Genomic DNA, 26,989 nt, shown 5'->3' on the forward strand with positions numbered 1-26,989 from the left:
TTTCCAATTACTCAGGATATTTTTAAATTCATGATAATGCTACAGCAGCAGTATCTCTATTTTCAACCAAAAAAAAAAAAAATGAAGCCAGTTGATGAATGGAAGCATTTACAGAATCATAGAGCAGCTGACTTGCTTTGAAATATCACACTCTTCTCCACTGTAAGATGTGCAAGCAGACACAAGAGAAGATTAGACTTCCATGTGATTCTTTTTAGTAAAAGGACAGGGACACTTAATCTCGTGTCACACAACAGTATTTCATGAACCAGTGAGCTGTGCATTCCACAAAACACTCCATCTGTTGTCATAGTTGTCCACTACTCCTTTTGTGACGGTACAAACAGGGCCAGCTCCTCACATCTCTCAGCTGATGATAATCATGTGCCTTACTGGGCATTACCTAAATCACAGGACCACAGAATGGCTTGGGTTGGAAGACACATTAAAGATTATTTCATTCCAGCCCCCTGCTAGGGCTAGGACACTTTCCACTAGACCTGGTGACTCAAGGACCCATCCAGCCTGGTCTCCAACACCTCCAGGTGGACAAAGAGCCCATGATCTCTCTGGGCAACCTCTTCCATGCCTCACCACCCTTAGAGTAAAGAATTTCTTCCAAATATCTAACTTAGCCCTGCCTTTTTTCAGTTTAAAGCCATTCCCTCTTGTCCCATCACTATACATCCTCGTGAAAAGTCCTTCTCCTTCTCTCTTTAGCCCTCTTTAGGTTCTAGAAGGTTGCTCTAAGGTCTCCTTGAAGCCTTCTCTTCTCCAGGCTGACAATTGCATTCAGTTTTTCTGTAAAAAACTCTTCTTACTCTTTTTGGTTGATGAAAATCTCTCAGCAGAGTATAAAATCACTGTTGCTGATTTTCATTTTGACTTGCACAATGTGGAGTTGATCCTGAGATGAGTACTTCAGCTCTTCCACTGCCCTTCCTTTATTTGTATTGCTATCACTTCTACCTGAAAAGATTTTTTTTTATCCAGAGCCACCTACAAGCAGAACCATGCACTAGTTAGCTGCTATGCCTCCTTCTCCTCAGGGAACTCTACACTTGATTAGATCACAGCATCCCTGTGGGCAATTCCATGGTGTGTGACAGAGGGTCCTCACACACAGGTGTGATTTTGGCACTGTTCTGAACTAGTTTGGAAGGTCACCATTATCTCATGCATTTAGCAATGACCTAAACCTTTGCTGGAAGTGCTTTTCTTGTATGATTGTATAAAAAGCCAGCATGGCTATTTTAACTTATCATCACAGGGGCCACAGAATCCTGCAGGATGGACAATCCCTTCATTTGCCAAAACACAGCAGCTGCTCTATGGCACCCTCAGGGCTTTTCCAGAGCCATGCTGGCCGACTGCACAGCTCAGTTTTCTTTCTGAGGAGGAATGTCTGAAGACAAACCTTTCATCTGTATGATGTGCTCTTGCGTTTTCTAATTAGGACTGTCACGCAGAAAGAAAAATCTCATTCGCAGGAATCAATTTTTGTGAAAATGGTGGTGGAAGAGAATGTGAAAAGGACATCTTGGGTTTACTACCTCATTATGGGCCTGTGTTAATTCACTCTGCTCATCTCCCATGCCATACACACCTGCTCTCTGTGACTGGGGCCCTGCCAGTTTCTGAGGGGCAAGAACTGCTTCTGCCTTAATTAGCACCGCGCAACTCAAGTGTGATTCAACACAGACAAGGGCACTACTGTCCCACAGGTAATGATGAGCCCAAAATGCATGGATTTAGCTGCACTTTCCGTTGGATGCAATGTAATTCTTGAACCTCTCTAGTGGTGCTTTATACGTGGGTTGGCTGTGTGACATTTGGTTAGCTTGGAATGATAGTCTTTGACTGTGATACCCATTCTAGGGTGGATCAGGATTTCCTTTAAATGGCTAAAAGTTTAATAAGGGAAAGCATCAGCCTTTAACAGTTGGATTTGATTATATTAAAGGTCTTTCATCCTAAATGATTCCATGATTCTAAATTAAGATCTGGCTACAATCTTAAGAAGGTTGCAGTTGAAATACTGAGTCTATTTTGTGAGTTCCCCTGCGGCTACAAACCTGTCAGCTCCAATGTGTCTGCAAAATCACACCTTGAGTATTTCTGTGAAGCCATGAAACAAACAAACAACAAAAAATCAGGGAGGAAGGTAATGTTCAGGATACCTCAGCACAAACGACAGCAGAGCAGCTGTCTCTGTCAACTAACCAGTCTAAAACATTATTTAACCAGTGACTCCAAATGGATCTGATTGTTTAACTTTGAGTCAGGCATTGTCTTCATGAATTACTTCCACTCTTACACCTTTCTCCCCCATGTCTGTACAATGGGAAATGTAAAAAGAGCCTTACCACCCCGTAGGCGACGGTATCTGAGTACATCCTCATTTCTGGATACACGCTGACAAGGTACCACCTGAAGGTCTTGCACTGGAGCTTTTTCCTTAGAGCCTTCCTCTCTGAAATATCACCAATATCAATTCCAGAGTCCTGCACGTGAAACAGAGAGCAGAAAAAGCCAGAGAGACATCAGTGATACGCTTCTGTGTAAACTAAACGCCCAGAATCTCCCTTATTGCAGAATCACAGAATAAACAGAGTTGGCAGGGACCTGTCAGGATCATGAAGCCCGACTCCTGGCCCTGCACAGCACCATCCCCAAGACTCAGACACAGTTTTGACCTATGACAATAACCAGGTTTTGGTTGTGAAGTGAGTCTGCTACCCACACACACCCCAGAAAGTGTCCCAGCTAAATATGGTGCAACTCACCACAGCAGGGTCTCACAGTCTGCTTTGGTCAATGGCGACTACTCCTGTTGACTCCAGTGGGGTTGAGATCCAATTTCCAATGAATATCACTGCTGATCTCTAATTTCCTGGCACTTTCCAAGTCCAAAAGGAATTGGCAGGAAGTAGCAAGTTGCCCTAGAAACATGGGCAGTGCTGGTGTCCCACTGTGGCCTAATCATTACTGTATGGCACCTCCTGGCCATTTCTGAAGTCTGGGTTCTGCTTGACTGCAAAGAGCAGAAGCTCTGCACACCTCTCTGAAACATCACTTATTAAAGTTCTTTTGTAATGTAAAAAGAGAAGTTTGTTATTTTTGTTAAAAGCAATTGCTGAATATTCTCGCCTGTAATTTTTATTCTCCTTTACATTTCTGGCTAACCCAGTTTCTACTTTTCGTAAGAGCAGATCACAAAGCATGACTTTCATAAAGGGCCTATATATAAAAATCAATAATTTATCACATCAAAATCACACAGCAGAAATTTTTAGAGAGGGATCTAAGTGCAAATCTGTGGCTGCTCTTGACAGGAAGTAAAATGAGACATTTTGCTGCATATTGTGTTCCATGACTTCTGCCTCAGAGCAAATACAGGGTAAATACATTTTCATAGGGAAATCTTATAATCTATCTCCTTAAACAACAGCCTTTACTGGGCCAGAAACACCCCAAAGAGTTTTGTCAGCCATGAGACAAGATTTTAAAAAAAAAACATTGAAAGCACTGAATTTTCCTAGTTACACAAGAAAAAGGTATCTGAAGAAGCATCTACATTTCTGAGCTGCTGAAGCAACCACTGCACCCCAAAGCATTGAATTAATGCTAATCTGGAACAAGTGTATTTTATTATGTGGAAGCATTTTCAACTAAGTAAAATTGACTTCCACACTGGCAAAGCACACTGAAAAGTAAGAAACTGTGATCTGGCATACACAGATCAGACATAACAATTTTAAAATTGGTGATCCCCGTCTCAAGTCCTACATCATTTGCAAAACTTTATGTGGAGCTACTCCTTAATTGGCTTTTTTTTTTTTTTTTTCTGAATTTTGCAGCAAGTGAGTAAATAAAGAGGCCGTAGGGTGCTGAAAGATAATCAGTGGATCTTGTGAACAGATCCCACTCATGCTCCACTCTGGCTGCACTTTGCCACTGTATCTGCCACTTGTGAGAAGGAAAAGGAGGGTGCCAGCACACAGGTATTCCTGGGATCAAGTGCTAAATTGGTCCACTGCCTCCCAAATCCTTTCTCATCCAACCCTGAAGGCACCAGGGCCTGTTCCCTCACAGCTCACAGTATAAGAAAGAGCTTCAGTAATCACATCCTTTCATGCAGCTGAAGAAGGAAAATAGCTCACATGCAGCAGGCTGGCTTTATCACCACCAATAAGAGAGTGTGTTGCTCAAAGCTGAGAATATCATGGGAAAAAAACAAAACAACCCAACAAACAAAACCAGAAGCACTGGGAGAACACATGGAAAGCCCAGTTCTTGACTTGGGACTTGAAGAATCTTTCCTCTGGATTTCAAGTGCTTTTCTGAATCTATTTACCCAAGTGTCAATGATGCAGAAGTCACCATGGCAGCATAGGTCTCCATTTGGAGCCCTCAGTACTTCAGAGAGAAGCCCACAGAGATCCCAGGAGGGCAGTCACAGCACACTGCAAAATGAGTTTGACTCTTTTTTATTATTTTTATTAGCTCCCAAAGACTAAAACCTTTGGAAACATCTGACTTCTATGAGATCTGGGAATTCTTCCATGGAAAAAGTCAGGTCCCCTGTTTAACATTTTGGAACAACATTATTTCATGGAAAGTCCGGACTGTTGTAACTAAATAAATTTCTTTTACCTACCCAGTCCATTACCAGTACCCATTAGCTTCCAGAGACAGAACTACTCCTGTAGTTGTCCAGTTGGAAATTATCTTTGCATTATTTATGAACTTGATCTCAAATTGCATTCAGATCTCAAATTTGCACAAGATCAAGCAACACTATCATCACATCCAGATGAATATGATGCAAATCAGTGTATAGTACTGTATGTACATCCTTCTTAGCAAAAGGAATTTCTAAGTTTTGTGTTAATGGTATGTTTGCAAGTCAAAAAACTAAAACTTGGATCAATCAGTGAAGATCAACCAATCTTCAAGAAAATAATGAACACCATGAAATAGAAACTGAAATTTAAATCTACCAGGATAATCACAAATAAAATTCATTTGGAATTGCTTTGACATAAAATAAGCAGGGCAGCCCTATCCAGTGCAGAAATGTCTTTCCTCTTGCATGGACTGCTGTGCAACTGCTCAAAACAGGGACACGTAGAGGGCAGCTTGGATTCTGTGAACACAGAATTTCAGAAAAGCCCTCTCCTGTATCAGGTTGTAGAGGATCTTTTTCATGGTCATAGCAAATTATGTGGCTAATGATACAACCCAAAAATAGGACAATGACTTCCTCACTTTGCCAGAGTTATCTAGTTTTAATCATTAGAGATGCAAGAAGCTACTGAGAACAGCTGAACCAATATCAGCATTCATGTTTTCAGCTGATTTCTTGTTTCTAACATTTTCTTCTAATTAAACTGAAGAAGTACAGCATTTTTTTTCTTGACACAGAAATTGTAGCAAAACCAGTTTCTCTGAACTGTTGTCAAATCAGAGAGATTTTATTAAAGAAAAACTAATCTGCCCTTTAATTTAAGTCTAGAGGGTTTGCTTTTGCTGTAATGATGAGAGCTGTACTCTGAGTTAAACTCCATAGAGCCATGCTTCCCACTTCTAGGTGGAAACAATCTATTCACAGAGATTCTAAATAAGCACAGTGCCCTTGCTCTGAGCCCTTTAGCTCACAGCTCTTCACAGATTTAATGCCATTGACTACAGAAATGAAGGACAGCTAAAATCAAACTGAACTCTGAAGCTGCCCATCTGACATTATCTCTTCAATACAATGGACCAAGCAGTGCTCATCCAGGGAAATCAGGACCAGAAGTGCAGTGGGGAGTTGTAGCAAGATTCTGCAGTATGTCATGACACCCACCAGCCACCCTCACCCTGATGTGAAATACTTCTCAGACCCCCCACACTTGCATCAGTAGATGTCAACACCCCCTGACAGATCTCTCCTCACAAATCTGGTGGAATTATAGCTCTCTGGGATGGTAAATAGGAAACTCAAATTCAGATTAAGATGTGCAATGTAGATTTGATGGGGTTTTCCCCCATATTTCTGCAGCTACTAGTTTAAAATATCCATGAAGAATCATCAGTGAAGAGAATAAACTTAACAAGAAATTAATTTTAAAGGAACCTAAAGACAAAAATAAATTATTCTAAAATAAAACACAACTACATATACATGTTTATATGCAGTTGTGTATGTATAGGCATACACCTTATGCCTCTATGTGAGACATAAATATATATGCATATATACATACAAATAAAATTCTACCATAAAAATCAAAATTCAGGTTAGCCAAAACCAAAAGGATCCAAAACCAAAGGTAGGTTTTGGTAAGTGATGCCTTGGGAAGGCTGACCTGAAACAGAGACTGGACAGAGCCAGAGAATAAAGTACTTATTGAAAGTCCTCCAGGATCCACCTTGGGCAGGACAAGAGCCTGAGCAGGGCTACACCCAAGGTGGACTAAGAATGGCCACAAAATGGACAAATGGTCACGAGATCTTACATTTTTATAAGTTTTGGTCCATTTGCATATTGGGGTTTGATTGTCCAATTCCAGCTCCAGGCTGTGAGGTCCCATCCTTCTTGTTCCTCCCTCCAGCCCACCCTTGTTTGTGCTTTTGGGCCTGAAAGTTGTCCTTGGTCTCCAGCAGGGAAAGGATTTGTTTTGTGTCTCTGCTCTGTGAAGAGAGCTCACCACTTAACATGAGGCTCAGCACTGCACCCCTGGGCAGCACAGAATGTGAAAAACATGAAAGCAAAAACTTAAGGCATCATTTTCCCCTTTTTAGAGGCTTGACAAGGGCTTTTCCTTGTTGAGCTTTTATTCTAAAAAGTAAATTCTAAACATTTACTAATAACAGGTATTTAATACCAAATAAGTATCTAATAGCAGTAAACCCCAACCAAAAGCCAAAGCTTGGATCACTGGTGTCTGTGACTCACCTCCTGGGGAATGTTCCAGGCCATATAGACGTGGCTCTTGAACTCATCCATCCAGACCTCGGCCACCCTCAGGGCGTTCCTGCGGACGTGAGCAGTCAGATCCTCCGTGTAGGGTTTGTGTGCTCGCTCAATGTGGGCAATCCTGGAGCAAGGCAGCACCTCAACGCTTCCTCCGCACTGCCACACCTGGCAGGGGAAATAAAAGGACACGCTGCTAAGTGGAAGCTCCTCACTGTGGGAATACACAAGTCTGAGAGTAAGACAGACTTAATTAGCATAACTAGCCTAGTGACTAGGATGCTGTAGCAAAGACAAACAGAAGTTTAAGCTTATGAGAAGATGGGATTTAAACCTGTTTAAGAGAAAAGATTCAATCAACCCCCAACGATAAAGATGCTGTATAATGCATGAGTTGCTTGTATGATCTTCTAACCTAATTATTGTAGTAGAAATTATTAACCTCACTGAAATGGTATATAAAACTTGGAAAACCTCAGTAAAACCGAATTCTGACCATGAATCAGTCTTCCTGTCTCTCCATCAATCACCGATACCCCACACCACTGCTGGCCTCCAGGAAACACACTGGAATTGTTACAAAGGAGAATAACCACTCAAGATTTGTTGGGCTATACAGGGGTTGTGAGTGGGGAGTTGCCTCACCATTCATTATTGTTGCTACTTAACCTTATATCATGGTTTAACACAGTTTGGGTTTTACTTAAGAATACTGCTCTGTAAGCACCTGTTAATTTTTTGTAGAAGAGACAAGCACATATTAGAGGCTAATTTTTAGATAATGACATATTGTTTAACCACTGAGGAAGCTGAATGTGACTTCAGGAATAATTATATAAAGTCCTGATAGTGTCTGAGCTGAAAAGTCTTCTGTAAGCTGTAGTAACACACTGTAACATACTAGAATAGCCCTTTAAAAAATAAAAATATAAATTGGGGAGATGATTATTCAGATTTTTAAATTTAAGCAAAAGTATCTGTAATTAACTAACTAAGTATTAAATGAGTAGCTGTGATCTTGTGATCCCATAGGATGTTTAAACAGAAAGATATAAAATAAGAAGCTCCCTGTACCAGTAAAGAAATGAAGACATCTCTGTTCCTTAAGATGGAAAAATCCTTTGCCTTTAAAGTTGTTTATCTTTAAAATAACATCCCAGTATGTGTAAGTCCACAGCCTATATGTAGCCAGATGGGAAAGGCTACCTAATAAAAAATGTCCACAAGTACAAAGTTTCCCAAACAGCTGCTTTTATAGAAGTTAAAAGTCACAAGTAGACTGTTCTTTCTTATAAAAAGTTACCACAACAAATCAAGAGGAACTTCTCTCTCTAAAAAGACTAAATGAAAAACTATTTTATAAGTAGTGCTAACTTAAAGTTCTAAGTTTTGTCTCTTTACATTGTTTGTAAGAAAGTAAACACTTGAGGGGAGGAGGAGTGTTTTAAAGTTTCGTTTTAATTCTCATTTTCTTATTTTAGTTTGTGTTAATAAATCTATCTTTATAACCTTTAGGTTTAGGCCTGCTTTGCTTTTCTCCAGATCCTATCTCACATCAAAAAAAACCCACTCAAACCACTGCACTAAATTTAGCAAATAAAATTAAGAAAGCATAAAACCAATTCACCTTACTACTGAATTTCTACATTACCAGTAGCCTCTCATCTCACTCTGCCTGGATCAATTCAGTTGTTCTCAGGATTATTAATAAAATTATTTACAGGACATTCAAAACAGTAACACCTGGTTCAATTTTTAAGCCTTGCAAGGCTTTTGCTCTGAGGCTCTGCACAGTCAGTACCAGACCATAGAAGCACTACCCAGAATCTCAAACTAGGCAGCTTGTCATAACAGGGAAACTAAGTCAACCAGCTCTTTCAGACCACTGAAGTTCCTGGTTCTATGAAGATGAGGAATATAAATGCATCTTACACTTCACTTTGAACATGGTTGAGAAAGGACCATGAAAAGACTTCCTTTTGAGGAGTGATGAAGACTGAGACGGCCTAATGAAAACTGTTGTGTGAACAATTTCATCAGAAACTACTCTTACAATAGGATTTTTTATGTAGGTTACTCTACCTGCTCAAACAGATTTCAGTTTTGCCCACTACCACAACTGAGCTAGAGTACACAACATTAGTCATAATTATTGCTTTCATTTCTCATTTCCTCTTTCTGCCCTCAACGAAAGAGAAAACCACTTTGGCAAACTTAAGAGTCAGTGAACTGCATGAGTTATTTTACATAGCAGCTCTTTTTCTGTGTATCCTGTATTATGTAAGCTTCCTAACAAGATCAAGGCAGCCCATTCATAATGGTCGACTGGATGCTGCTCAGGTGAAAGCCCAGATGTACCCAAACTGTTTGATCCTGCTGAACAAGTACCTGGGTGTCCCAGAGGCAGGTGTACTCACTGAGAAGTGACAGAGTTTGCCTTATGATACTGCCAGCACAGACTCCTGAGGTTTGGTACCTCATGTTAAGAGAGCAAAAAATGAGAGCAAGGGTGCTCCTTCCTTGGACCCTCATCCAGGGGATGATATTCTGGTCTCCCTCCTGGTGGCCAGGGATGTAGGCTGGCAGAACATCCTGTTCTGGAGCTGATCTCAGGCCCCTCTGATCTGTCCACCCTATAGGCATATGCTCTACTAAGGAGGCACTTTGTTCAGTCATTCATTTTATATATTTAGACATCTGGCTTGAACACAGCATTTAGGCATTTGGCAGCTCCTGAGACCAGAAAATGTGGCATGAATTCAGAATGTTTACAAAGCTCTTTCTGAACTGGTGCCTAATTGCATTCAGCATATGCTGGGAGAAGAGACAGAGCCCTGGCTTGCAGAGCTCTGTGGAAAGGGAGCTAACCCATGAACCTGCTGTACAGTCAAAAAGGGAGCCGAAAAGACTTCAGCACATCTCTGTGTCCAGAACTTGGACGACCATTACAGCAAATAAACATAACCAGTAGCAAAATCGGGGCAAAACTGAGATGGCCATAAATATTAAAAAAATAAATATGCAATTGATCTGGCACAAGAATAAATAATCTGGAAACAACATTTGTGTCCTGTCTTTCTAAATATCATATTAAGTGGGCAATCAGGATTAATGATCCAACAAAAATAATAGTCTGTCAAACATTTAATTGTAAATGGTCCAGCTACATCTCCTAATAAAGATTAAATGTGAAGTACCACAAAGCTCTGCTCACAGAATGCCTGCTTTCATTCCAAATCATTTCTCAGTACATCCAGCTATAAATTGTTTCAGAGTTACTCACTCTACACTGCCTAAATTAGTATCATAAAAGACAAGGAAGATGTAGAGATGGTCCTAACTCGGCCCAGGACAGGGAAATCCACAATACACATGCACTGTGTACTCTGCCCAGCCTCTGCTCATTCCAACCAGGCCTGCAATTCAAGCCAAGGCTTGCAAGTGAACACCAAATCTTTTGTGGGATTTTCACAGCTAGGTCTCAATGCCATCTTGAAAACAAGCTGAGCCAAAAAATTCACAGTCTGCAATAAGCTGAATTTCCAAGCAAATTTCTAGGAACTGAAATTCTGAAGAGCAGAGTCATCTATAATTTTAGCACTGATTCAGTTATCAGGAAACTCTGATTTGATTTATATCAAAGTAGGATGTTTTAAAAAAAGAACCTGAGATGCCCAAGTCTTTGACAGAGTTTGCAAATAAGAATTAGCCACTACCTGAATAAGCACCAGGTAATCAATTCCAGTGGCCATTCCTTTCTTCCAGACACTGCCAGTCTTTGTTCTATTTTCAAAGACTAATTAATTTCTATCAATTAATTAGCTATCAATACAGAACTGCTAAGTTGCATTAAACTGTTTCAAAACCATATTATTTCCAAGCAAAAATCTCCTAAAATCCACAAAAACGAGCTGCAGCACTCAACAAGGAGCACGACCTTAGATACAGGCGATGGGACCTTGCCAAGTGGAAGCAGAGGCAATGCTTTCAAGAGACAGAAAGTACAATCCTGACATGCTCAGCCAGTCACATCTGGGCCAAGCCAATGTCCCTTCTCCCTCCCAGGGTCCTTTGCCAGTGGGAGTACAGTCTGGCAAGGAATCTCTTTTATCCGAAGGTTTCGTTGCCTTCAGGGAGTGGTGAATTGTTTTAAAAAAAATCAAAAAGAAATGTAGGTAGCAAGTATTAAAGTGGGACTTTCAAATGACATTAAGCTCTCCTGGAATCTCATGGAAGTCTGGATTCCCAGCTCCCTAAAATATGCAAAATTTCCAGCAGAGGAATGAAGGGCTTTGCTATTCATAAACTCAGCACTCCCCTGAACTGCATGTATGAATACTAAACAATAAACATAATTAATTGCTACAAAAAGCATCAGGATTTTTTAAAATTCTGCCCCGATTATATGTTAAATAATGGAATTGGTTTCAGTTTCTTTCCCTTCTAGACCAACTGTCCACTTGAATCTGACCACTCCTACCTCCCCTCATCTCTTTCACTCAGGTACATTAATCCCTAACCATTGTGGATAGCTGGATGGTTTTTCAAGAGAAAAAACTTGAGATGGTATAAATCTCACATCAGAAGTGCACAGGAAACACTAATTAATAACTCTGAACAAATACCTTTCAGTAAGATAAAATTTATAGGGTTTTTTTAAAAATCAATATTTTAATACTAAGAAATATACTTTCTCAGACTCTACTCAGAGGGAATTTGAGAAGCTGGCCTGTTCTTCATCTAATAAAATTCCTGTAGAGAAGAAGGAATAGCAACTGAGGGGTTAGTTCCTCGCAGCTTCACACATTTCCCCTGTGGATTTTGCAGCTATTTTTTGCTGTCATTAGCAATCTTTATACATCTTTAAGCACACTGAATAGCACCCTTCTAGTTTTCCAGCACTGCTATTTTATGTGACAGCTATAAATACATACAAAAGTTAAAAATCAGTAGAGCTTTTTTAAATTATCACCCATGGCTTTAGCAAGGAGTCTAAAGATAAAAGAGCTTCAAAGACTTTTTTCAACCACATGGAATGGTTTTAAGTGAAATGTTGTATCTCTGAGCATACTGTGGCTGCAATCAGTAATACTTAAAGACTAACCTGCTTGTACAAATTGCAAGGAAAAGAACTTGATTAATTTCCTAAACCATGGCTGAAAGGAAATTCAGCAACTTTTCCTGTTGCCCATGAAGATAATTTACTTATGATAGGCAAGCGGTGGAAATTACCAGCAATAATCTCAATTTCCTGCCAAATCTTGAAATATAAATATGCAGTTGTAAAAAATAACATCACTTTCATCACACAACAAATAGCAATTTGCCTATCATGCTGTAAAAGCATAAATTGCCAAACTGTACCAAGAGGTCTCAGACTTTGCCATAGAAAGTTTTGAAGTGTGGGGGGTCTATGTGTCTTTGGGAACACCTTCCACGATTGATGGAGTCTCAACAAGGCAAAAGGTTTGCTTTGCTCTGGAGGAATTTCTTGAGGCTCTGGTCCTGCTGGTTTACTTTGCAGAAACAGCCTTTCAGGAAAAGAACACAGCAACTGGAGTTTCCCTTCCCAAGAGCTCTGAGCCCACTTCAGTGTGTTTTCAATGCTCCCCTCCAAGCCAGCCTGAGAAAAGGCTCTTTATTTTTTAATTTCCTGAGGAGGCTCATGTATTTGGTACAGCCCCAAGGAGGGCTTAGAGGGATTCCTCTTCTTGAAAGGGTTCCTTGTTCCTTCACCACTTTCAAAAGGTAGTAAAATTCCATAAAAAAAATTCAAGGTCCAGAGGGACAGTAGCAGTGCCAAGGCAAACACTTAGAGAGCTGAAAGACTAAAATCACCACACCCCACGACTTTAATTCATTAAAAAATCAAAGGGGAGATGACAGGAGCATTAAATGAATGCAGAGAATCTACTCAGGGTGTGAGGGGGAAAGGAGGGGAAACTCCCTTTTAAATCTTCAGTTGTTGTGGCTCACGTGGACAACCCGTCCAAGCTCTAAGCCCTTCACACTGCTAATTTACTGAATGTTTATTTGCAATTGTTATAATTGTGGCCCTAAATCTGAGAGAATTTATGTTCACCGAGGTTAAAGTAGCATAATTTTAAGTTGCTGTCCTGGCTCTCCCAGAGAGCAACTTAAAACCATGGAGAGGACACAGACGGTGGCACAACAGCTCAGCTGTGACTCTGCTTGTTGAGGGCTGCAGGGCCTGAGCATGGGGCAGTCCAGGGGGATGGCACAGCTGAGGCAGCTACAGGAGCAGGAACACACCAAGCAGCTGCTTAAAGCAATTTGCCAAGTCCTGGAACCCCTGTCACCCCTCACTCACTCCCACCAGGCATCCCACAGCACTCGCACTTCCTAGCAAACACCCAAACCAATCTGGTTACAAGTTTGTTAAAACAAATTCCACTCCCACCTGGAAAATCTCTTTCACTACATCATTTAGTAAATCCTCCCCAATTTCATTTAAATGTATTTGAATTTGCATATTTAATCAAAACAATCACAACTTTTAAGCCGATCCCTCTCTCGAATATTTCATTTATACTTCATTACCAAATGATATAACACTTCTTGATTAGAAGTTTCTTTTTATCTCTTTAATCACTGAGTGTTCTTTTTATGTTATAGAACCTTAATCTAAAAAAAAAATAAACCCTGCAAGCCATTGAGCAGTTCATTAGCATGTACTGCATTCATTAAATTTACACAGATCATGCAGTTTCTCCAAGAGCTGATGTGACCTTGTTTGATACCATCACTTCATTTGGACTGCAAACAAAAACCTTTCAATAATTAAGTGATTTCTCAAAAAGCTGAAGTAATTTCTAGCTTCCGTGAAGGTTGCAAATTACAAAATTAGAAGTACTCATTAAAGATGCCCTGAAGTTAACAAAACATAGTCAGTGTAAATTAATTACTACTGTGGGTACAAACTAATGAGTTACCAATATCTTTGAAATATATTTTTGGGAATAATTTATTGTAAAAAGTACTTGTGAATCATGTCAGCCTTTGTCATTACCATTAATTGTTTACTGATAACCAGTAATGAGCTTGATGTTTTACAGACAAGTATGAATAAGCTATTTTCATTCAATGCCATAATAATTTGAATCTGCACTTTTATTTTGGTAACTTGACAGGTGACTGCAGAAAGGACAGAGTTGTCAGACACAAAGGTGACTGAAGTCAATATTCATATTTCTAGTTGCTACCAGTGGGTTTTCAGTCACACCCTGGAAGATTTTGGATTGTCGTGCTCATTTGTTTGGTATCTGTCTCTGTCGAGCTAGAAACTATACCCACTGGATTAAATATGTTAATATTTATTTAGATCATATCTCCACTGAATTCCGATAACCTTCACTAAATATTTCTGATCATCACACAATCCTGTCATACTTTCAGGTAAACTTATTTATTTGTATGTAAGAACAGCCTTTTTTCATAACCAAGCTGATATTTTAATGTGAAACTGTAATTAATCTACAAAAACACACCCCCACAATCTAAAAGGCTTTTTAAAAGGAAAATAAAAGACTTTAACATAACTAGAGCTGCTCTTCATTTTTAAAATGTAAATTATCCCTTAAATCTAACTTTTGAAGTCATCATTAATTGCCTCACAGGCCTCATTTTACATTAATTGTGCCTTCATAAAACACTCTCATTGAAAACCTAATACATGTAAAGATTCTTCCCAAATTAAATTGTCATTACTTTCCTTCCTCTTTTAGCTAATTGCTTCATTATGTACGTTTTTAAATTGTTTTGTTCTGCAGGGATTAATTTCACATGTATCTTCACGAGCTGTGAAGACTTTCACAGTGTACTGTTAAACTCCACACGGTGTGCTGCTGGTTTAAACTGCAGGAGCCATTCTCCACCTGTGTCACCTGGAGATAACACACATCAAGGGTGACTTGTGGCTCTGTTCTCATCCAAATGTGTCCATCCCATTGCCAGGCACAGTAAATAACCCACACATCAATGACTGCGCTGCCAAGTTTAAGTTATGGACGTTAAAAAAAAAGTTATGGAAGTAAAAGAAATCACTTTTTGTCTTGAAAAGAACAAAAGCAGGAGACTGAAGAGCAGGATCACCGCTGGTTAAGTATTCATGGAGCAATGTGGTGGCCATCTTTTCTGGTTTTACCTTTCTACACTTGGCTTGATCAGTTTCACTAATCTCGCACTGTGCCTAAAGATCTGATCATGGACTACAACATGCTGAGCTGGGAGGGACCCACAAGGACCATCAAAGCCCAATTCCTGGCCCTGCACAGGACACCCCAAGAGTCACACCATGTGCCTGAGAGCACTGTCCAAACACTTCCTGAACTCTGCCAGGCTTGGTGCTGTGACCACTGCCCTGGGGAGCCTGTTCCAGCATCCAGCCACTCTCTGTGAAGAGTCTTTTCCTCATGTCCAACCTAAAACCTTCCCTGACTCAGCTTCAGGTCATTCCCTCGGGTCCTGTCACTGTCACCAGAGAGCAGAGATCAGTGCCTGCCCCTCCTCTTCCCCTCCTGGGGGAGTTGTAACTGCAGTGAGGTCTGCCCTCAGTCTCCTCCAGGCTGAACAGACCCAGTGCCCTCAGTCCCTCTTCACACAGCTTCTCCTCCAGGCCCTTCATCATCTTCACTCCTTTGGACATTCTCTAGCAGTTTAATGTCTCTTCTATATTATAATATCCAAATCTGCCCCATCACTGCAGGTGAGGCTGCCCCAGCCCAGAGCAGAAGGGACAATCCCCTCCCTTGTGATGCTGTGCCTGATGCCCCCCAGGACAGAGATGTCCCTCCTGGCTGCAGGGCACTGCTGACTCGGATTCAGCTTGCCATCAATCCCCAGGTCCCTTTCCACACGGCTGCAGCCCAAATTCTACCACTATTATTAAAGACTGAGGTAAGAACTCCTGAAAAATTCCTTGTTCAGCCAGGCTGGTCTTTTGCCTCACTCACCTGACTTACAGCACAAGGTGCTGTCACACACCTAAAGGTACCTGGCCTTCACACCTGTGACCTGAACATGCTGGATCCATCCTGGTGAACCCATCTCCGTCATCTACTCGCTTCTGTACCACCACAACAACCCCCTGCTCTCCCACACTGGTCTTCCTCTAATCTTTGTTAGATTAGTAAATCAATCTTGCAATATTATAATCACTCAATGAAATTAAATTCTAGAGATAAGCCACAAATACACAATCTTCCTATCTTAGGCATGAAGACTTGGAGTACCAGAAGGTACAATGGCAATGACACTACGCCATGACTTGAAAGTGCAGGAAGGCATTAAACATGAGGCTAATAATGCACTAATTAATTTGCATCTCGCCCGAGTCCATTGGTTTATAAGCGTATATTGAGTTAAACTGTTCTGGTTCTTCCCATAGCACTATAAATAACAATTTCCTCCCATAAAACATCAAGATACCTATATTACTTCCCAGTTGGTAATGTGCAACCACACATGCACAGTTGGTGAAAAAAACTTCGTGAGAAATCTCCAAGTGCCTCCTCATCCTTCCCTGTAGGTTACAGAGATGCCTCGTGTTAGCTGCTGGTGTAATACTTTCCATTCCTGTGGGAGCAGCTAATAAAATGTTCTCTCCTCAGAAATAGCAAAACCACAAAACTGATTCCTTGGTAATGTATAATTACACACGCTGTAGCTGCAGGTTACCTGCTGAGGCATTCATGGGCAGAACAGGGGGAAAAACAATTATTTCAGTGTAGGAGTGACTGAAACCAGAATAAGCCAAAAGAGCCAGTTCCTGGTAATGTCATGACTGGCAGAATTGGAGACATGACAATTCCTTATTTTATTCTCAATAGAGCCTTTCTTTGTTAACCTGTTAGAATTACAACCCTGTAAATAGAGAATTGTGGTCTGTGCCATCTTGGGATTCAGATTGTTAACACAGTGAGGTACTCTGCAAAACAAAACTAACCTCAGGAATCATCCTGTGCACACTGATAAGCCACTGCTGGTTACACAGAGTGCTAGTGCTTATGCCTGCACTGCTAAGGAATTATTTTTGTCTTGGTGAGAGTGTGGGCTATGAAAAAGAGAGGCTACATCTTGTAAGAAGTACCATTTGGTCAATCTTGACAATTTTTTTTCTTTCAGGCTTCAATCTAGAAATAGTCTCCTCTTAATTCAAAAGAAATGGATAAAAGCAAAACAAACTTCTCTCAATTGAAAGCTTTAATGCAAACTCCAAGAGAAATCATTCTCTGAAAAAGTAGTATTTACAAGTTATCTCAGAGTAACAACTAAGGGTATTTCCATTTTCAGACTTTTCAGCCCTTTACCTTTACACATCACCAGCCTTGTACTGTTGAGCAGCGCTTGTGATCACGTACTGAGGATGTTTTCTTTTCAGCAAACCATTCCCTAGTGGCAAAGGATATTGGCCTTCTTACTGAAAACAAGCTAAAAACATGCCTTTAAGATTACAACAAGTGATGATAGCTGCAAGTGCAAGAATGGGAAATGTCTTGATTCATTTTCCTGAGGCGTATTCAGGGAAGATCTACATTGCTCAGTGGAGTGCCATGAAGGGAGGCCCAGCAGCAAGGACAGAAAGGGACACCAGGCACATGTGACACATCCCACTGCTCTCTCTCCATGCAAACACAGTTCCACAGCACAGCAGCTTGGTGAAAAACCCCCTCACCTTCTTGGTTCATTCCCAGACATTTCTACCTCTTGGCACGCCAGCCTGTCCATCTGCCTAGCAAAACAGTCTGTGAGGCAGCACGATGTAAACCACAACCTGCTTAACATCAAAATTAACCCCGCAATTAAAAGAAAATAAAAGTTTACTGAAGCAGAGGTGTTCAGAGGCAGCAGGTGTGGGGCAGACCACGGTGCTGGCACAGCCAAAGCACTGGTGAGCTGCTGCAGGAATGAGAACAAGAATGGCCGGGAGAAAATGTAACCCAGTGTAGCCTATGTGCTGTGCAACTACACTCAAGCTTGAACACTGTTTTAGGACTGTTCTCATCCTAAACCCAAAACACAGCACTGCACCAGCTACTAGGAACAAAATTCTCTCCACCCCAGCCATGCCCAGGACAACTGTGCAAAGGCTGTCCTTAATAGAATCAGAGATCTATTTATGTGCAATATAGTCACAGTTTCATGTCATTTATGGCCTGTGTTAGGAACACTGGCAGGTAAAATTGCTGGAAATTTCCAGGGAAAGAGGAAAAAGGGCAAAATGTTTCCAGACAAATATGGAGATTTGAGGGCAAGTGTAAATATCTTCACTTGCTTGTGATTTACAAAAAGAACACTACCCCGGAGGCAGTATTATAAGAAAGATCTCAGGTGAGAAACAATCAGGATACACAGATGCTGTGGATTGGAAATGGCTGGAATATGTGAGCAGCCATCAGTATTTATGGGAGACTCAACTAACAGGCAATGAAAAATCACAATCCCAGAAGTACGTGTTGGGGTGAGGGTAAAGAAAAAAACAAGAAAGGTAAGACCCGAAAACACACTAAAAAGCCCCAAACAAACAGTAAAACAAGACCCATCCCAAAACAAACAAATAATGGAAGTAATTTCTGGAATTTAAAAAGCAACAGATGAGAGATAGACATGATAGATTTCACATCTGCTTGCTTTGTCACAGAGGGACTCTAATGTATGGAAAACACCCCACTGAACACTGGGACTATTTTCTGCTCAAATAACTAATTTCTCCATCTCTATTCATTAACTTAATTCCTCTAGCTCTCCACCAACAGAAAGAGCATCAGCTTCACAAAAGGTCTGCAGATAAACCACCAGACTAGTAAGAAATGAAGCAATTAATTACACTACAGTAATATAGAGTACAAAAGTATGTGCCATGCTCAGTCTAACTATAAATGCAATTTTCCTCCTGGGTCAGCTGATGTAGAGTCCTGATATCCCATTTACTGGGAACAAGACCCAATCCTTTTCCCTTAAAGAGCTTTTACTTTCTAATAAAATTTTCTCTTACCCACTTAACAGGGCCATTATATCCTTGTGAACATGAATTCATCTGCAAGCACAAAGTCTTTGTGACAGATAGAATTATTCTAAGTTTAAAGCCTGGGCTTGCATTTCCTTGATTCTAATGATGACTTGGTCTGGAGTCTGGGGAAAATCACTGAATATTTGTTAAGACATCCCTAAAAGCAGCAGAAATAACTTATTGCAACAGATATTTGAGAGCCTTATCAAGCATATAGGCTGCTTTAAAAGACAAAAGGATTGCTACAGCGTTGCTTTTGACAGAAAATCTTCTTCTGACTTCAGCAGGAATTGGAAGAGGCCTTTAAGACACCTACTGCAAACTAGACTTGAACCATCCAAAGCAGAAACTGACTGAGTGCATCCAGTTGATTGCAAAGGATTTGTAGACTCTTCCATGGCCACAAGAACTGCTTGTGCAGGCACGACCCAGAAGCTGGGTCCAAATGACACTGAGAAACACCAGCCTTACATTCTTTTCCCACTTTAAGGCAGTTACCAACACAGTTCCTGCTTGGTCCCATGGATAAGAATGTGATTCCAATTCGCCCTACAAATGCAACCTTGGTAATTTAAAAGCACACTTAAGTCTATTCAATTAGGAATGGCTGGACATAAACCAAAAAGAAGCGCCACTCAGCCTAACCTGAATTTACAAATACGATGCTGCTTCACAGTAAAATAAATCTTAAAAAAATCCCAGTTAAAGTAATTGAACTGCTCAAAGAGGATTCTATCAACCAGCCTGCCTTTTTTGTCTTATGGGGCAAATAAATAGCTCTGCAAGAAAATGTTTGCTTGAGGAGTAAATAAAGTGTTTCTTCTAAGAATCAAATGCATTTGTGTTTTGAACTCATCTGTCAGCTTCTAGCCCAAGGCAGAAGATCTCTATTAATATTTATTTAATAAAATATGTTGAGCATTTTACAAATGCTGTTACAAAGCCACAGACAAGGGTAAAAATCTTAGAAGTTAAAATAGTATTCCAAATCAGAGACCAACAGAGCTGAGCAGTGAAACAAATTCTTCAAAATCAAGAGAATTATCCTCCAAAGTCCTGTTTTCTGTGGCTTGTTACAGTTCACCAACAATGTGTACTTCAAATACAGTTTCCAATAGCTGGGGATTTTCTTGCACTCATATAATACAAATAACCAGATATTTGTGTAGATGATGAGGTGACAGAAACAATGGATAGTGGGAAAAGTCTCCCTTTTGTTAGGGTTTAATTCCTCACAGTAGTTTTACATCCTCTGAAACAAAATCAGTAACATAAGGACATGGGACCACATTCTACTTCCCATGTTTAAGACAAACAGGTAGCTCAAATGATCCTAACACCTGCTGCTATTTCTGCAGTCAAAAATAAACTCTCCAGTTCTTCTAGATGTTTGCTCTTACAAGCTTATGCACAGAATTCCCCTAGCAGGGGAATTTTGGACAGACAGTGTCTGCTTGTCTGTTATCCTAAATGATAATGCTTATCACACAGCAGAATCCTAGAAAAATCTAGATACTTCTTAGAAAAAAAAAAAGGAAAACAGCAGTGAAAGATGAGGTACAACGAGTAATATGTAGTCATAGACTGGAGAACAGCATTTTAAAATGGAAAATAAAAAAAATTATTTAAATAATAAATAATAAAATTATTAAGATAATAAAATTATTTACTGCACTAATATTGTAATTGTAATGTAGGTTTTTGTAGAACAATGACTATTTTGATTGATTCATCATTGGCCCCGCAGTAGAAAGTAACACAAGTAATACAGAGACGTTCCAGTGCCCAGCCATCCTCTGGGTGAAAAACATTTTCGTGATCTCCAACCTAAACCTCCTGTGACACAACTTCAGGCCACTCCCTTGGGTCCTGTCACTGGGCACCAGAGAGCAGAGATCAGTGCCTGCCCCTCCATCTCCCCTGGTGAGGATGCTGAAGACCACAATGAGGTCTCCCCTCGTTGAGTCTCATCCTTGCATGACCTCGGACACACTGAGGATTGTGAGAAGAGCTGGTAATAAAATGCTGGGAATCCTGTTTATTACAGCTCTGTAATTTGTTTTCATATAGCCAGGAACACAGATCCAAGCCAGCGTAAAGTCAGATGAGGCAGCACACATTATGCTACCTTGCACACTACAATGTGTTACAGATGAAAGTATTTTATGTAGGTCAGGCACTGCTTCCCTGGAGACAGACAGAAAGCCATGAGGAAATCAGAGCAGTGTCAGGCCTTCTTATTCCAGTGATCCAGCCTGCTCCAAAACTTCAATTATGCAGAGACTGTGTCTCTCTGGTCTTGTCTATCAACATACCAACAATCAACTCCTCCAAGGCTAAGTACTGCAGACCAGACAGGGCACATCTCATGATGCAAACTGAGAGAAAACTCCTCGCACTCACGAGGAAACAGTAAGTTCTTGTCAGTTGTAAAAGAACAGAAAAATCAACTGAGTTTCCAACTCATCGCAACATTGAGCTGCAAAATAAATTTTTGGGAACAGAAGGCAGCTCTCTGGCCCTCATACTGAGAAGAATGGTGTTTTTAAAAGAAGCAGTCTTGCATTTCCCTCCCCCTTTCCTTAAAGAAGTGGTCTAGTGTAGCTGGATGTGGGTCTGTGCTTCACTCGGGCTGAAACAACTCTACCCTCTGACAGGCAGAAGAAAAAGAATTTCAAGAAACCAGAAGTAAAACAGTATTTTTTGTTATATCTTGCTCTCTCAGGAGATAATTCTATATTCTTCCACTAAGTTCCTTTTTTTTTTGCTATTGTACAACAGTATGCTTTTATTCTGGCAACTAAAAGGCTCCAAACACAATGTTAACTTCCGCATACATTTCATAGCAGGGTTCAGACTTCAGTTTTATAACACACCGTTTTTCATTACCATTATCTACCTAAGAATTCCACCCTTATCAAAAACCTGAGAGATTTTCAAAAAGAAAAGAAAGGTATTTAGCTGTGAATAGATACAGAAAGAAGTACAGAAATCACACACAAATGCTGCATTACAGCAAACAGGTGAAGAGTGTACAATGGGAAAAGAAAATATATGCACTTATGCAATTTATGAATATCTTAATCCCCTTCCCTCTGGAAGGCAGCATCAATACCTCTATATTCCACTTTGGTCCACAGCCATTTTCCTAATTTAAATAAACCAAGTAATCTGGAAAGGTTTTTCCCATCACACCTGTGAGAAACTATTCTCCTTACTGAGTCTGGGATCACAGGTAACCAGGCAGTTTTAGCTATCAACTCCATAAAATTCTAGCACTGTTGAAAGGGCAATCCTAAATTCTGTACGTCTACCATTGTACAAGATTAGGTTCTGTAAAGAGAGCTTTTTCTCTTTTTTCCCCCCTCTCTCTCCTCAAATGAATTTACATGTCTGAGAGCTGTAGATCTCCTTTTCAGGCCATCATCCATGTTCTGGACTGCTTTTCCCCCCTGCAATAAGAGGCAAGCTGTATTTCAAATGTAAGCCACCAGTATTGGCTAATAATTTTCCTTACCCTGATTCCGAGCTCCACATTCTCTCCTCCATATACTTCCATGCCTTCATCCAGTAATCCAATCTCTTGGAAATATTCTCTGTCTACTATGAAGCATCCAATCAAGGCAGGACTTCTGGAAGAATAAACCAGCAGCAATCAAAATTAGCAGATAAATTATGAAGAATTTTATTATTCAGACACAAATTGCGTTTACCATTGCTAGGTAAAATGGTGCAGCAAAAGAGATTCTTAAGAAAGTATTTCTCCAAGAGTTTTGTTTAACCTTGCCTTCTAATATTCTTAACTCTAAAGTGAAATGGACACCACTGAAGGAAATCAGAGTCAAGTTAATGGACATAAACATTCACCAGAGCAGTCAGGATTTCAGTGCTAACAGAGAGAGCTCCAGGAGCCCCAGTTTTGTTCCTGAGGCACCAGCCAGTGTAGTCTCTGTCCTTGCCAAGTCCTCAAGTCTCTTGTCTGTGAAAGTTGCAAATGATGCCCAGTTCTGTGTATTTAGCCAGAAGCCTGGTTCATACAGAGCTAAAATCTTGTGTCTGTAAGCTTATGTAAAAAAAGGTATTATTTCTTGAATAGGACCATTCAGGTCAGGTTTTTTAATAAAGAATCAAGAAAAGTCTGCCTTTACCAGCTTAGTGTAATATTAATCCATTGTCCTGAGCCAAATTTCAACACATGACATAGCTTTATTGGGTCAGTAAGCTCTATTTATGTCATGGTCTGAACCACTGATTTTTACTTTACAGAACCAATTTTAATCAGGTAAGAGTTCAGCCACGAAGGATACAATTTTACCTTTATGAGATGCAGTGCAGAAGGATACAGAGTCATTTAGCTTTTTCATTTTTTTCTCCTACCTTATAATCCACAACTGCAAGAAATAAATGTGTCTTTTCTGATTATTATGCTGGCATCAGGCACTTTGGTAATGACAGGATATTGATTAGCAGTACAGGGGAAATCACTCTGCTTTTATTGAGAATGCTCAAGCTGCAGCTAGTGGACAAATCTGCTTTCAAACAGATCATAGACTGTCTTAATCACAGATTGTGATTTCTACAGAAATCTACATATTAATGCCTCTAAGTGCTATAGTACCCACTCTATAACAATGAAAGACTGTTTCTGATGTATTTATTAATGAAGAAAATAACAGTTAACATCAAAATACAAAAGTTATGCTTCTTTTATGATAAGGTACTTTGCTTTTGTTGTTGTTTGTAAGTGCATCTCAGAGTACCTGCTTCCCTTTGCTATAATTTTAAAAGCATGACAGAGGTATGATAGAAACCATCCATCAATACACATGGCTTTGTTTGTTGGTGTGTTTGTTTTAATTATCCCAACACACACACAGCATATTGCATTAAATTAAAAAATGTGCCAGGGAAAGGCACAAAGGAATTCATAAAGGACACTCACTCCCTGGTCCTCATCTAGAACAGAGTTTGGGGGTAAAATGGACAAGCACATTTTCTCCTTATTCTGTGTTTCAATACTTTCAGTTTTAACAATCATATTAATTATTCTATATAATTAATCACTGGATCATAGAATGGTTTGGGCTGGAAGGGACTTTAAAGATAATCTCATTTCAAACCCTGGCCATGAGCAGATACATCTTCAAATAGATCAGGTTGCTCAGAGCCCCATTCAGCCTGGCCTTGAACACTTCCATGGAGGGGACATCCACAACTTCCCTGGGTAACTTGTTCCAGTGTTAGAATTTCATCCTAGTATCTAACATAACCCAGTGCTCTGTCAGTTTAAAGCCATTCCCTGTTGTGCTACACTACTTACTTTTGGCCCTTACCAGCTTTCTTGGAACCACCCTTTAGGTGGAAGGTGCTGTAAATCTCCCTGGAGTCTTTTCTTCTCCAGGCTGAAAGACCCCAACTCTCTCAGCCAGTCTTCACAGGAAAGTTTTTACAGCATTAACAGAGTTCGTTAACAGCAATAACTATTTCTAATGATGTGGAAATTATCACCCTTTTTTGCATTTGTCTGTGCCAAACCTTTCAATTTTTATCTCCTGCTTTCCAATTCTAGGTCCTCTTCATGGGTCAGCACAGTTCAGAGTGTTAACCTGACAGAGCCTGAGAAAAGCAGGTTAAAGGCAGACCTACTGGATGAAAAAGCGTTGCCAGTGCTATTTAAGGTTCTGCTTTTCAGGTGGTGAAAACAGCGTTCACACTTTCTTTCTGCAGGGAGCTAGTGCACAGGTACCAATTGCCTCCTTGGAATGAATGTGTACCTACAAGAAAGCCCTGCAATCTCAGCAGAGCTGCAGAGTGGGTTCAGAGGCTACTACTCCTCTTCCTGAGACAAAGGTGTTGCTCTGTACCAGCCTAAAACACTCTGGATGTGATAAGAGAGCAGAGGCCCAGATTGTCCCAAAGCAAGGACCTGATACAGCCTTTGCTCACAGTGTCAGTGACCAAACATTAACTCCTAGGACACAGCACAGCTGTATATCTATGTGACAGCATTACAAAGAATACAGTTGTCAGATTAGCTCTGCTTACATAATGTAATTGCAAAGAACATTCCATTGCTGGCCTGGAAGCACTACAGCAAGACATTTGGAGAAAGCAGTGCTGCTGAGCAGCCCTGCCCACCATTCCACTCCAGCAGGAAACCTATTTAAAAAGAGCTACTGAAAACAAGAGTTTCTTTTAAAAACCTTTAAAATGGTCTATGAAAACAAGAGTTTTCTTGATGATTGTGTAGGCGTCAAGGACAAAGCTGAAGAGGACAACTCAAGGACATTTAAGTATTTGAACTTTACAGTCAGTAAAGCCCATTACAACAGTTGAGCTCACTTGCTCCTTGCCATATCTAGGAGAGCATTTCCAGAGACACTGTAATTTAGGCCACTGATACCTTATTGGAGCAGTTGTGTTCTCCAGCTTCCACCAGGACTTAGGAGGGTTCAGATACCGGCACCACAGCTCCCAGTCAAACCCCTGTGCTGAGAGGGGATACTCCTCTATTTCAAAATTATCATACTTAATGTTATCGAAGGACGGAGAAATTACTCTCTTTCTGTTTTCTTTTATCCTGGCGAGCACTGGTTCAGCCCTAAAATAAAATTTAAAAAAAAATAAAAAAAAGAAATACAGTGTTAAGATTACACCAATACAAGCACAGCCCTGATGGAAACCATAGAATAGTTTGGTTTGGAGGGAGACTTTAAAGACTATTTAGTCAACCACCAAATAAACAATACAGCAGCTTATGCTGTATTTTTCAGAAAGAGCAAAGTCTAAAGCTGTTACCCATTCAGAGCTTTCTCTGCTTTGAGATGGAGTTCTGACAGTGCAGGATTTGCCCCAGAATAACACACTGCAACATTTTCTCTAGGATGCCCTGTTGTTAACCTTGATTTGAGCTGCTGGATGGAAGAAATGAGTATCTGCATATCATAGAGCATTTATACCCTTGCTACCAAGTAACGATAACTTCAGGCTCTCAACATTATCAAGGACATCAGGATCAGAGTTAATAATAGATCTATCCTAGGGACAGAAGCTCCTGCCTCTTTACCATCATTTTTACTTAAGGAGCAAGGAAGATATTAAATCCAGACTGAAAAAGTTGAAGTACATTATTTTAGATATGTTTTCCTTTTGCAGAGTGGCCAAAATAACACCTCTTTGTTTACACTGCAGAAGATAAAAGAAAAAAGGTATTTTTAATAAAAGAAGATACACTTGCCATCATGGGCAAAGATCCACGCTATTGGAAGAGATTTTTAATGTGCAGTTTTCCAATATGATTTAAGTCCCTTGTAATTAGATCAGCAGATAACTCAAACCATAAAATTGGATCTAGATCATATTACACAGCATAAACACATTTTTCCAGTTTGTGGCCACGATTATGTCCGAATCCTCACTAAACTCAGAATTCTAACTCACCCTCTAAATGCAAGAGGAACGGCAGTCAGTAACTTAACACCAGTGCTTGGAGAAGGTCACTGGGTCAGAGAAACAGAAGGAGGCACGTACCAACCCACGTTGAACTCCACGTGGGCATCGAAGAGAGCGACGACCGGCGCTGTGGCTGCTCTCCAGCCGCTGACCCGGGAGCGGATCAGCCCCTCCTGCTTGCTGTGCCGGACCACCTTGATGAAACCAGGCTTGCGGGCATTCACCTCATCAACGTACTTCTGCAGCTTCTCCTTGAGCTCCTCTGCAGAAGGGAAAGAGTTGGGTGTTAGCCTGACAAGAGGTAAAAATCTGTTCTTTCAGCGAAACAGGAGTAGCCTTCGCACAGTAGTCAGAATTCTCAAGTAGTCAGCCTAAAAGGAGGCAAACAAAAAGGAGAAGGACCACGTCTTGGGTTGCAGTGCAGGACATAACCAGGGGTGTGTATTCTATTATCTGCTGAAACCAGGTGGGGAGGTGCTAATGGTCCAGCTGTTAAAACCAGCTGGGGCAGGGTTCTTATCTCTTCCACCACCCATCCTCCCTCCAGG

General features: G+C 40.5%; 1 protein-coding gene across 2 annotated transcripts in view; it reads right to left on the minus strand.

The window, feature by feature from the left end:
- Positions 1-26,989, minus strand: part of GALNT18 (polypeptide N-acetylgalactosaminyltransferase 18) — a 214,084-nt gene that overhangs the window by 48,141 nt on the left and 138,954 nt on the right. For both annotated transcript variants that reach the window (XM_066320557.1, XM_066320558.1), the window contains 5 exons: positions 26,520-26,703; positions 25,393-25,590; positions 22,507-22,621; positions 6,944-7,129; positions 2,367-2,504 (listed from right to left, as the gene is read on the minus strand). In XM_066320557.1, the coding sequence (XP_066176654.1) occupies positions 2,367-2,504; positions 6,944-7,129; positions 22,507-22,621; positions 25,393-25,590; positions 26,520-26,703 (821 nt within the window). The remainder of the gene's footprint in view (positions 1-2,366; positions 2,505-6,943; positions 7,130-22,506; positions 22,622-25,392; positions 25,591-26,519; positions 26,704-26,989) is intronic.

The sequence above is a fragment of the Sylvia atricapilla genome, chromosome 6 (assembly GCF_009819655.1).
Source record: "Sylvia atricapilla isolate bSylAtr1 chromosome 6, bSylAtr1.pri, whole genome shotgun sequence".
Taxonomy (NCBI): domain Eukaryota; kingdom Metazoa; phylum Chordata; class Aves; order Passeriformes; family Sylviidae; genus Sylvia; species Sylvia atricapilla.